This window comes from Myotis myotis, unplaced genomic scaffold (assembly GCF_014108235.1).
Source record: "Myotis myotis isolate mMyoMyo1 unplaced genomic scaffold, mMyoMyo1.p scaffold_m19_p_9, whole genome shotgun sequence".
NCBI lineage: Eukaryota > Metazoa > Chordata > Mammalia > Chiroptera > Vespertilionidae > Myotis > Myotis myotis.
The window spans coordinates 58,902,023-58,914,917 of NW_023416401.1; the positions used below are offsets into that span (position 1 = coordinate 58,902,023).

The 12,895-nt window shown below is 41.9% G+C and overlaps 1 protein-coding gene across 3 annotated transcripts in view; it reads right to left on the reverse strand.

Annotated features, from left to right (window-relative positions):
• ACSS2 (acyl-CoA synthetase short chain family member 2) overlaps positions 1-12,895 on the reverse strand; it is a 58,810-nt gene that overhangs the window by 13,630 nt on the left and 32,285 nt on the right. For 2 of the 3 annotated variants that reach the window (XM_036323673.1, XM_036323671.1), the window contains exons 3-8: positions 2,777-2,868; positions 2,467-2,570; positions 2,143-2,215; positions 1,163-1,238; positions 889-1,003; positions 340-378 (exon numbers count right to left, since the gene is read on the reverse strand). In XM_036323673.1, coding sequence (XP_036179566.1) covers positions 340-378; positions 889-1,003; positions 1,163-1,238; positions 2,143-2,215; positions 2,467-2,570; positions 2,777-2,868 — 499 coding nt within the window. The remainder of the gene's footprint in view (positions 1-339; positions 379-888; positions 1,004-1,162; positions 1,239-2,142; positions 2,216-2,466; positions 2,571-2,776; positions 2,869-12,895) is intronic. The other variant, XM_036323672.1, reaches the window with a different exon arrangement.

A 12,895-nucleotide genomic window follows, 5' to 3' on the forward strand; every position in this document is an offset into this window, starting at 1 on the left:
CTCCTCCTGTCTTTCTGGCTCTGCCCCAACTAAGTGCACAGTATAAACTTTCTGACAGGTTACTTGATCCTCTCTCCCACAAAAGTCCTGAGCTGCAGGAGAAAAATGAGTTGTCTGTTGCTACTTTCCTGAGATCCATGCTCTATGTCAGTTCAGAGAGGTAGCAACAGGCACTTGATTTTACAACACTTCCAAGTGACTTAAACGTCAAAGGACCCAGGGATAGGGAGAAAAGGGTTAGGTCTGGCAGACACCTCAATGGGGCAAACAGACAAAAAGCAATGGACACACAGCAAGCACGCAGGAAAGCAGTGCCCAAGGCAGTGCAGAGGTGGATACCTGGGGTAGGATGCACTTGGGTTTTTCTTTCCGCTTACCCTGTTAAGAGCCCACGGAAAGCATAGTGAGCAGGGTCCAAGTATAGTGAAGTGAGAGGGAAGGGTAAGAGGGAAGGGCGCCCAAAACCTCTGACTGCCTTCTTTTCTAATAAGAGCCATATCTTGAGAGCCAGATCTTGATCCTTCCATAGTGGGACCCCACAGGAACCCAAACCAAGCCACAGACCAGTAATCAAGATGATTATATTTAGTCACCCAAGTCAGCCCATTTCTAACCCAAGTCCAAGCCCTGAGTGTCCCTCATGCCAACCTGCATGGAAGTCTCCTTCACAATATCTCATGCAAAGGTCCCAAGTTGCAAAGGGCTCCCTAACTATTTTCAAGTTCAAAGTCCTCAGCTCCCAGCTAGTCCTGCCAAGGATACATTTCTAGGATGGCTCTCAGATGCAAGCATTATAATGAGGAAGTAAAGAAGGACATCAGGAACTTCATGGGCAGGAAAAGGGAGCCAATTGGAGCCCATGAGAGGGCATAGCAGTGCCAGACTCACCTGCACATCCGGACATGGCCTCTTAATTGGGGGGGACTGACTGAGAGAGTCACCTGTTCCCAGCTCTGACCTCCTCAGGTGCTTGACCACAATGCAGCATCTCACGGGGAAACCCCTGGAGAAAAGAAAAGGCTGAAGTGGTAGGATGGTAGGCTCAAAAGAGAATTTGGTAGGGCCCACCCAGGTCCATCAGGGTAAGAGAGACAAAGGAAAGATGGCACTGGGGAAAATCCAAATTGACCAAAGTAATAGCCAACTGGCCAAACTCACTTACTTCTCCCGACACTTCTCCAGAGCCTCATCAGCCAGTTCCTTCAGTTTCACAAGTTTTTCCCCCCTGTAGAAGGCATCTTTGGGGAGCAACAGACATTCCAGGCCTTAGGAAGGCACCATACTCCTCACCCCTTATCCATAATGCACAGTGTTCACAGAGTCCTTCCTGAGTTGCCTCTTAACTCTGGTTCTTCCCGCTGATTTGAGCTGATAGAGGGTTGGCTGAGGTAGAACCAGGAGCTAAAGAGTAGGCAGTCCCTACCCTCTACATCAAGCATGTCAAACTTGCTGCCCTTGGGCCGCATGCGGCCCACAACGAATATTTTTGTGGCCTAGCCAATATAATGGTATGTAAGAAACATTTTAATAAAAATTTCATAACAATTTTTACAATATCCTGTTATACATAATTATTAATAACGAACTACAATGTTCGCTAATGACTGATTACTATAATCATATTGTATTCATTTCCCTTATGTGCCTTACACGCAGGCGCACCATTTCTCTCTACTAATACTAGCAGCGAATATTTTAGCAACCAATTGCCACATCATTAGTCTTTGACTGACTTGGTTGGTGTGCGCAACAGGAAATATTTTGCTTTGGGAGAACAAGAAAAATAGGTTTATTTGCATTATGCTTATTAATTTGTGCAGTTATTCAATGTCTGGTAGTTAATGTTCAAGAAAAAACATTAATTTTTATTAAAATGTTCTATTATTTTATGTTAACGATTACTCATTTATTTCAGCCCTTTGAATTCAGCATGTCTCTATCGAAATAAACCTGAGTTTCTATGAAAATTGAAGCTTTTATTTTTTGTGTGGCCCACATAAACTTAAACCTTGTTTATTTGGCCCGTGTTAGCCTTTGAGTTTGACATGCTTGCTCTACATTGAGCAGTCCAAAGCTCAACCAGCTGATTGTAACAAAGACTTGGGGTACAGGGCTTCTGGAGAAGGGGTGAAAATTAGTCACCTGCAGTGATGAGGAGGCTGCAACTGGCATCCAGGATCCGCTCACACAGAGACTCTGCAGAAAAGCCTGCAAACTAGGGAAGGGAAGAAAGACTGAGGGAAAGGGGGACCCAGGGATAAGTGAACAAGGAAAGGAGTCATGCATAAAACCTTTAGAGTCTCTAAGTCAGGATCCTAGAAGAAACTGGATAACTGATAGGGAAACTATAACAAAAACATTTTAAACTCCTTAGTCTGATTCTTAAAATCCTCCATCATCCAGGCCCACCCTACATCTCCAGAGCCCCATCCCCAACCAGCCCCCCTTTCCAGCACAAATTCCTACCACAATGGAGTGGAGAGCCCCAAGGCGAGCACATGCCAGCATTGCTACCACAAGCTTTGGTATCATGGGCATGTAGATGGCCACTCGGTCACCCTTCCGGATGCCTGCAGGAAAAGGACACAGACCATGGACCATGGATCTTTCTTGCTGCTACTCAATCCCTCTCATCCAGCTACCACTACCACCACCACCCCAGATCACCTCTTCTATTCCCATTACCTGATTCCTCCCATCCTTATCTACTTCCCCCAAGTCCTCAGATACCCCAAAGCCAGACCCTCCAGTCCCTTCCCCCCACCTTCCCACTCACCCTGTTTTCGGAGAACATTGCTGAACTGGCACACTTGGACCAGAAGTTCATGATATGTGATTTGGGTAGTCTCCTCTGGCTCATTGCCCTCCCTGAGATAAATCAGAAAGAACCAGTCATTAGGGAGTATAATCTCTTCTGCAAACAAAAAAATAGGAACGTGAAATCCATTCAGTAACACCAAGGCCTGTGAATGTCCTGTGAGGGTGAGCCATCCACAATTTTACCTTAAACTGACTGTTCAGATACTTTGCCCTTTCAAAGTGTACTTTATACACAAGCTCTGTCATTGGAAAAATGTATTGTTAATCTCTCAGCCTCATTTAGGTTGATAAAATGAGATGATGGTCCTTTATATTCTATCCTAGGGATGTATTAAGGAGAAATTATATCACAGATGTAAAGTGGGGTCTCCAGATCACTTGCACCCAAGTCACCTAGGGAAACGTGTTAAAATGTAGATTCCTGAGCCCCTACTAAAACCTAATGAATCAGAATCACAGGATTCAAAAATCTACTACTTTATTACAAGCTGTTATAAAGAATCACTAGGTGATTGTGATATAAATTTAAAGTTTGAGAATCACCAGTCTCCATCAGCTGATTTCTGCCCTCCTCAGCCTCGCTTCCCAGTCTTCCCTAGACTTCACCTGGTTTTCTTTGATAGTCCTTCATTTGTTCATTTGCTTATTCAATAAATACTATGTACTATATACATGTATAGAAATAAGGCACTGATGAACAAGAGAAGCAAGATCCCTGACAACATGGAGCTTATATTCCAACGATAGTGGAAGAAATACACAAGTAACAAATACAACCAAGATAATTTCAGATTATGATAACCATTACTTGAGGAGAAATACTTTTTTAAAAGACATTTTAAGGAACTTTCATGATTATATGTGAATATTTAGCTACAAGAATATTCCCCCTCAGTGGTTTTTCTTTTTCAATTTTATTTTTCGAGTAAGTAATAAATACAAATGTTACTGCATAAAAAGATATGTGACGAGAAATTCCCTCCCCGCCACCCCCAATCACCCTGCCTACTAGCAACAACTGTTACCCTATGTTGTATAAGTTTCCAGAAATAGTCAATATGCAGACAAGGCCACTCCTTGTAGGATGCAAGGTATAGATAGGGAAACTGAATTAATGTGGAGTGATCAAGATAATCACTTTGGAAGAAGTCTACACTTTTAGCATCTTTCATAAAGTCCTTGGGATATCACTGAAGATGGAAATTTTAAAAGTTTAAAAAACTGAATTTTAATGCTGTTCAAAAGAAAAGTAAGCACCCTATAGATCCCAACTAAGCACAGTATGGGTAGACGTGGGAAAGAGCTGCTATAACCACAGGACAGGCCTATCAGACAAGCATAAATACATGTATTTATGTTTATATATAGTCACTGTTTTCTATACAATGATAGCATACAGTACACATTATTCTGTGTCTTATTTTTATGAGTATACTATAAATCCAATAAATCTTAAGTATAGAGCTCAATAATCTTATTTTTTAAAAAACTTAATATACATTGATATCATTCTCCATCAAGACTTATTGTGCTGTTTAATTTTCTTTGTCATCTGCATAATATTCTACTGTTTATATGTACCATAATTTATTTAACAAATAAATGCTTCAATTAATATCTTTATTCATGTGTTATTTTATTCACTTGCAAATATATCTGTAGGGTGAATTACTAGAAGTAAAAATTCTTGGGTCAAAGGATATGTGCATTTTAAATATTGATAAACATTAGAGGATGATACTCTAAATTTAGATGGTCAAGGAAGGCCTCTCCCTGGGGAGGTGATATTTGAGCTAAGACCTAAGTAATGAGAAGTAGGCAACTATGTGAATTCTTGGGAAGAGTGCCCCAGGCAGACAGAACATTGAAATTTGGAAAGGCACTGAGGTGGTAAAGAGCTTGGCCATTTCAAAGAACAGAAAGGAAGCCAGTTTAGCTTAAGTATAGGGAACAAGGAGGGTAAAAATGAGAAGTAGACAGCACCAGATCATGTAGGGCCTTGTAGGCAATGGTAAGAAGTTTGAATTTTATTCTAAGTGGATTTCTCTTGGCTTCCCTTAAACACACACAAGGCCCACCTCCACACTTTTGATCATACCATTGTCCCTGCTCAGAATACCTTCCCTCCTCCTTCAGGCACCAGCACCGCATAGCTCTCCCTAAATACTACACTATCTAGAGTACTTATGAAGATGGTAACTGAAATCCAGAGAGAGGTAATAGCTTGGCCAAGGTCACACAATCATAAATGGCAGAGCCAAGAATAGATCCTCAGGTCTTCTGATTTCAAGTCCAGACTCTTTCCCCTCACAGTGAAAAGGACAGGGGCTAGCAAGAAGCCAGGCCTTTAGAGGTTACACAGAAGATTATCAGCCTCTTTCCACTTCCTGGCTTACTGAGTAAGTTACTATCCTTTCCTTGGCTTAGCCCCCCTAGGGCTGAGAGGAGCCAGGCAGAGAGAGCTTTCTAATGTAGGAAGAAACAAGGAGAGAAGAAGCTGGCAAATGGCCCTGAATGCCAAAGGCAAAAAAGCCATTTCCTTAACTGGCCCACTGACGTGCCATAGGAACTTCAGAACCTCTCCAGTTAAGGCTAAATGCAGAACATACCACATACCCATGCACATATGTTTCCACATGTATACCAATATACCAGCTCACCTGTGTACACTGAAATGCGTATTACATATAACATACAAAATATTATAGGCATAAAATCTGCCTATTTACATACATAGACACAAATAAGCATAAATATATGGATCCAGGAGCCAAACATGGGTCCTTCTGCAAATACACGTACCACATTTATACACCCACCTATGTGCACAGCTTGCCCCTCCAGAAACTCTCTATCAAATCGTTGTTATATTTTTTTCATGAAACTTCCCATTATTTGAAATTATCTCATGTATTTTATTTACTTGAATATTATCTGTGTCTTTCACTAGAATATAAACTCCATTACAACAGAGACCTTGTCTGTCTTGTTCATTGCTAACCCCTAGCACCTAAAATAGAGCCTGGTACATAGAAAGTACACAGGAATAGATAAGCACAAACCTATACAAGAATAGCTTATTTGAGCCCATTTCTAATTACACACACACACACACACACACACACACACACACAGTGTACATTCGTCTCCCTGGCTCTGGGCTCAAGTTATACATTATTAATATAGGCACCTTACTCCTTCCAGTGTCTTCTTTCTCTGACATACATACCGGGCTGGGCCCCCTGGCTGTTTGGGAGGGGAAGGGTACAGAGTACTAGCATACTGCAATACCTCAAGCCCTCAAGGATGTTAGAATTTTTCAAAGAATATCCAATTTAGTCTCCTAGCTCGAAAGAGATCCAAGAGGCCACTTTTTGTGCTTAAGGTCACATGGTAGACTGAGGCAGAATAGGTACCAGGACTCAGGGTCCAGTCCTCTTTCCTCTACATTGGGGGTTGCAAACTCAAAAATCAACAGGATCCAGGCAGGTAACATAAATGAGTGAAGTGGACCATATAAAAGAAAAATTTTGATAGCAACAAGAAATAGTTAACTTTCCTTTTCATTCTTTCTTTCATTCATTTTTTTTAAAAGAACAATTTATTGATTTTTAGAGAGGAAGGGAGAGGAGAGAAACATTGGCTGCCTCCTGCACTCCCCCTACTGGGGATTGAGTCTGTAACCGGATCATATGCCCTGACTGGGAATGGATTGATGCCCAAGGAACTGAGCCACACCTGCCAGGGCTCCTCTTAACTCTTCTATAGGAAAACAGCAGTGCATGTGCAATGACACCGTCTAAATTTTTTGAGAGGAGGGGGGAAGGAAGGGGCAGGGACTGGAAAACTGGAGAATACTAGTACATGCTCTGGGAAAAGGAAACATCTAAATACATAAACTTAGCTCCTATTAACTTTTGCACTTCAGGAATAAAAGCTCAAATTTGCCATTTTTTTTCAGTTTTTAAGAGGCCTGGAATCTATTTCTGAATTTTTAAGTGTTGACAACTAAATTTTAAAAGTTTAAAACACTGTGATCAAACAAAACTATTAATAAGATTTAGCTGATGGGCTACCAGTTGGGAACCCTTGCTGTAGACCAAACTAACTTCCCCTTTACCTGGAGGCTATACGATATGGGACAATCCAAGGTATACAGTCATCTCATCTTCATCCTCCAAGGAGCTTTCTCTACCTAACTTACCCTTACACTCTCCAAATTTATTGTAATCCATATTAATTCAAAATATATTTAGAATTAGGATAGACTACTTCTCTTCATAAATATTTCTACCATCCTAGACCAAACTCACCATTAGGTAAGTCAGATCATGTCACTCCTCTACTCAAAATGCTCAGATATCTTCCCATACCATTTTGAGTAAAAGTAAAACTCCTAACAATTGCAAACTAGTTCCTATATGAACTAAACTAGTGGTTGCCAACCTTTTGGACCTCTCAGACCACCAGTGGTCCGCGGACCACCAGTTGGCGACCGCTGATTTGGACCCTCATTACTTCTCTGTCCTCATATATACTCCTATTCTCTCCTCCTCTCCCTGTCAATCTGCTCCAGCCACATGGCCTCCTGTTTGGCAAAAACACCAAGCACACTTAACCTCAGAACTTTTGCCCTCTATTTGGAGCATTCTTCCCCCAGATTGCCACATGATTTATTCCCTATATTTGAGTTATTGCTCAAATGTTGACTTCTCAGTGAGGTCATCCTTGAACACTTCATATAAAAAGTATTTCTTGTCCCACCTCTCACAAGCCCCAGATTAACAAGTTCCAAATTAACATATTTCATGAAGCCTTCCCTATTTTCTCTTTTTCTGTACCCACCCCAAAGCTGATACAGTTCTTTCTTCTTCCCAAGGCCCTTTATCTCACTTTCCTTGTGACCTATCATTTCTACCTTGCATTACATTTATTGAGGCTTTATCTTTCCCATTATACACTGGGCTCTCCCGGGGTAGGGATCATCATGTCTTCTTATACTCTGTCTCCTCCAAGTGCAGTTCCCACAATAAGTACTTAAGGTTCATGGTCTAATAATTGGAAAATGATAATTTATTAATGACAGGAAAGATTAGGGCTCCCCCTCTCTATATGAGAGGGATAGTCATTGGATTAGAAATTTTAGTTCCCTAGACTAACAGAAAAGTAAAGCACAGGATAGGAGGAAAGAGTCAAGGAAAAAATATGCAGAGAAAACAGTTCTTCACAGAAGCTTCCGAGGGCAGTATCTAACCTGGTAAGATACACCTTTCAGAGGAGAAACTCCCAGATGAGAAGAGGAGTCAAACTTGTTATGAAAGAAACACTGGACTGAGCTGTTTAGCATGAAGAAGAGAGGATATTGAGAAACATAACAAGTCTCAAATATCTCACCCTATTTCAAGCCATCCTCATCTTTTGCCTAGATAATCACAATGTTCCAAACTAGTCTCCCACTTCACTCTTACCCCCTTTCCAATCCATATATCAACCAGAATGATTTATATAAAAAAATAAAACAAACTACATCACCTCCTGCTTAAAACCCTTTACGGCTTCCATTACATGTCAAAAAATCCAAACTTTTACTATGTCTTGTACCCTCTCCAATTCATCTCCTGTCATTGTTCTATTCTGCTTAATAGGTTCCAAACATATTAGTCTTCCTATTGATAGAACACGTCATGTTCTTTTACTAGCTTTCCCCAACTATTTGAATGGTTTGCTCTATCTCATGTTTCAGATCTCAGTTTAAATGTCACCTCCCTTTTATTGTTTGTTTTTGTTTTTAGTTTTTTTTAAATTTTATTTTATTGTTTAAAGTATTACAAATAGAAGTACATGTCTCCTTTTTCCACCCATTGGCCTTCCTAATGAGGCTTTCCCCAACCACCCTAAGGGCATCTGCCCTTCCTGTTATTCTTCATCACAAACCTCTGTTTATTTTTACTTTGGTTAAGGCTCACCTGTGGATATTTTTTTCCATTGCTTTTGAGAGAGAGTGGAAGGGAGGGAGCGGGGGTGGGGGGGGGTGGGGAGAAAAACATCAATGTGAGAGAGACACATGGACTGGTTACCTCTCACATACACCCAAACCCCGACTAGGAAGCAAACCTGAAACCCAGGTCTGTGCGACTGACCTAAAACCAAACTCTAACCCTGCAGTGCATGGGCTGAAGCTTTAACCACTGAGAAACGCCATCGAGGACACTATTTCTTTTTTTTTTTTATAGAATTTTTCTCAAGCTATAAATTTTTATTTACTTTTCTTTTTTTTCTAATTGTCTGTCTCCCCTACTTGACAGTAAGCTTTCTAAAGGCAGAGACCAAGTTGGTCTTGTTTACTGCTGAATGCCTAGTGCAGTGGTCGGCAAACTGCGGCTCGTGAGCTACATGCGGCTCTTTGGCCCCTTGAGTGTGGCTCTTCCACAAAATACCAGGTGTGGGCGCGCACGTACAGTGCGATTGAAACTTCGTGGCCCATGCGCAGAAGTCGGTATTTTGTGGAAGAGCCACACTCAAGGGGCCAAAGAGCCGCATGTGGCTTGCAAGCCACAGTTTGCCGACCACTGGCCTAGTGCATTGCAAAGAACCTTGTATGCTCTAGTATATACAGTAGAAGTTCAATAAATATTTGCTGAATGAACCTGAAGGATTAATACGGGAAAGAAGCAAACTAGTGTTACATAACTATAAATGGAAGAGCTAAGTCAAATAGGAGAGTTCAATATAAGGAAAGCCTTTCTAACTGTCAGAGCAGTCCAATGATGGAAGATACTCCTTCAGGAGCTCACTAACTCTGGAGATACCATGTAGAATCTGGGATTTGCAGGAATACTAAAGAACAGACTTCATGATGTGGTTGGGATCAAGTAAGACCAGTGTGTATCAACTTGTGGTCAGATAGTGTTAACAACACAAATTTCAAGGCCCAGCCCCACGTAGCTGCAGAACAGGATACCTATTAGATCAGCAGTTCTCAACCTGTGGGTCACGACCCCTTTGGGGGTCGAACAACCCTTTCACAGGGGTCGCCTAAGACCATTGGAAAACACATATATAATTACATATTGTTTTTGTGATTAATCACTATGCTTTAATTATGTTCAATTTGTAACAATGCAAATACATCCTGCATATCAGATATTTACATTATGATTCATAACAGTAGCAAAATTACAGCTATGAAGTAGCAACGAAAATAATTTTATGGTTGGGGGTCACCATAACATGAGGAACTGTATTAAAGGGTCATGGCATTAGGAAGGTTGAGAACCACTGTATTAGATCATTCTCCAGGGAGTGGGGTCCTTGGAATTTCAATTTTATAAACAACCCATGTGATTCATATTTGCTGAGGTTTGAGATGGCCTTTAAGGCCCTTCCAACTTAGAGATTCTTTGATTCTGTAAAATTAAGAAATAATGTGTTCTATGATCCATAAATCACTGAACAAATGTGAGGCACTCAGATGTAAGTACACCTCCAAGTCACTTTCCCTTTCACAAAGGGAGCAAGGAGTGGGAACAACATAACTTGAACAATTAGCGGCCTAATGTTCCCTCTGGGCACTCCTGTCAGTAGCCAGGAGAGGAGGGGGAAGGGCTGGAGGAAGAGGTGGGAGGAAGCACACTCCAAAGATTTAGAATGCCAGAGGAGGATGGCTGTGCTTTTGATGTCCACCATCCTTATTTACAGATGAGAAACCTAATGCACAGAGGGAAGTAATGGCTTGGAGGTTACTTAGCACATTAGTAGCAGCATTATTCTGAAGCAGTGCTATCCAACATGGTAGCCACAAGGCACATACAGCTATTGAACACTTGAAATGTAACAGATGAACTCCATTTTTTATTTTACTTAATTTTAATTATTTTAAATATTAAAAGTATCCTGTGGCTAGTTCTAGACTCTAGATATCTCTAGTTCACAGCATTCTACTTCTAAATGACATGGGAGAAAAGGAAGAAGCCCCTGGATCTGAGGTTCAGGCTATGGGACTTCTGCTTTGCAATGTGGGCTATTACTGTACCCTGTCCTTCTGCCAGCTATTTTCAGGCCTTGATCCAGGGACTTTGTGCCTGTTACCCTTGGCCAAGGTGGTTTTGGTGCCAGTTGGATTCTGTACCTATTCTCTGTTGAGAAGGCAGACCTGGGCTAGTACAGAAGGGAAATCATACACTTTTCCCACTGCATTCATACCTACTCCAGGAGGGAAATCATACACATTCATACCTACCATCATATGCCCCTTGCTAGCCTTACCCAAAACAAGTGAATAAAGGCAACCCTCTCAGATCCTTTATTATCACAGCATTTGGAATGCTGCCTAAAACAGAATATGCCTGGAGCAGAAAAAGAAAGTGGGAAGAAAGCCAGGGATACCATTTTACATGTACATCAGGTCTTTCAAGTATAGCAGACACTCTAAAAAATATTCATTACAATGGTTCTTTTGTTATTTAGATAGGTAGTACAGTTTAAATCATTGTTTTCTAGCTAGTATATTCTATTCCTATGGGTACATGAGCTGGAAAAGTTTTAAGAGAATAAGTGTTCAGATTCCCAATATCCATATGCAATCTTTCCTAACATTGATCTGAGTTAGGCCTCCTTTCCACTTTCTCTTTCACAAATACCCTTCTCCCAGTTTATAAAAAAATCTCTCGAGAGAGAGAGAGAAACCAAGACGGCGGCATAGGTAAACACCGGAAATTGCTGCCTCCCACAACAACTTCAAAAATACAATGAAAAGACAAAACGGACATCATCCAGAACTACAGGAAGGCTGGCTGAGTGGAAATTCTACAACTAGAAGGAAAGAGAAAAGCACACTGAGACTCAGAAGAGCTGCGGAAGTAAAGTGCAGAGGTACGGAGGCTCAAGCGCACACGTGGAAAGGGGCTGGCACCTGAGGACGCGGCTGTCCTTTTGAATCAGGAGGGAGTCACAAGCTCCTGACTGCTCTGAACTCCAGTTCCGGGAAGTCTCTGGGGACCCAGGACTCATACGGGGAGAAACTGGACTGTCTGGCAGCGGGCAGAACTCAGAACTTGAGGGCGGCTTTCTCTCAGAGGTGCTTGCAGCAATTACCGGGACACTGAGACGCGGAGCCTCTTAGGGTAGAGCTGAGGATCAGCCATAGCTGTTTGCTCCGCCCTGTTGATTCCCTGAGACCCCACCCCACCCAGGCTATGGCAGAGGCTTTTGCATATGAATGCCCTAACCCTTTGTGATCTGAAAATTACCTAACAAATTGCAGCTGGGCCAGACAGACCCAGAACTTCCAAGAGAAGGCCCAAGGCCCAACAGCAGCTTTCATTGCTTCACAACTGGGCCTCATCTAGGCACCTCCAAACCCCCAAAAAGGAAGGGGAATCTGCAGATCTGTTCATAGCTTCTGCTGGGTAGCCTCAGGCAGAGGTTAAATTAGCACCTCCTTAGATCCAAGAGCCAGTGTACCCAGTGGTCAGAGTGGCACCATCCAGAATACAACTCCTCAGATCCATAAGGGACACACTCAGGGGGCAGACTCGGTGAGCACCAAAGCTCCACTGAAGCAAGTCTTGCCCCAGAAAGGTGTCTTCAGCACAGAAGTTCTCCCACTGCAGACACAGCTGATTCTCACAGCCAATTGGCCTGGAGGTCAATTACTCCCAGTGATAACTACAACAATCAAGGCTTAACTACAACAAGACTACAACAAGACTGTGCACAAAGCCCACAAAGGGGTGCACCAAGAGTGTCCACCTCAGGTAATTGGGGAGGCTGAGCCACTGGGCCCAATAGGACACCTAGCACACAAAGCCACTCTACCAACACAGGGAAGCATAAAAAAATGCAGAGACAAAGAAGCAGGCCACAAATGACAGAAAGGGAGGAAAGCAAATGACTGGATATAGAGTTCAAAACCACAGTTATAAGGTTTTTCAAGAATTTTCTGGAAACCGCCAATAAATTTAGTGAGACCCTGGAAGATATGAAAAAAGACCAACTAGAAATTAAGCATACACTGACTGAAATAAAGAATAATATACAGAGATCCAACAGCAGACAAGAGGATCCCAAGAATCAA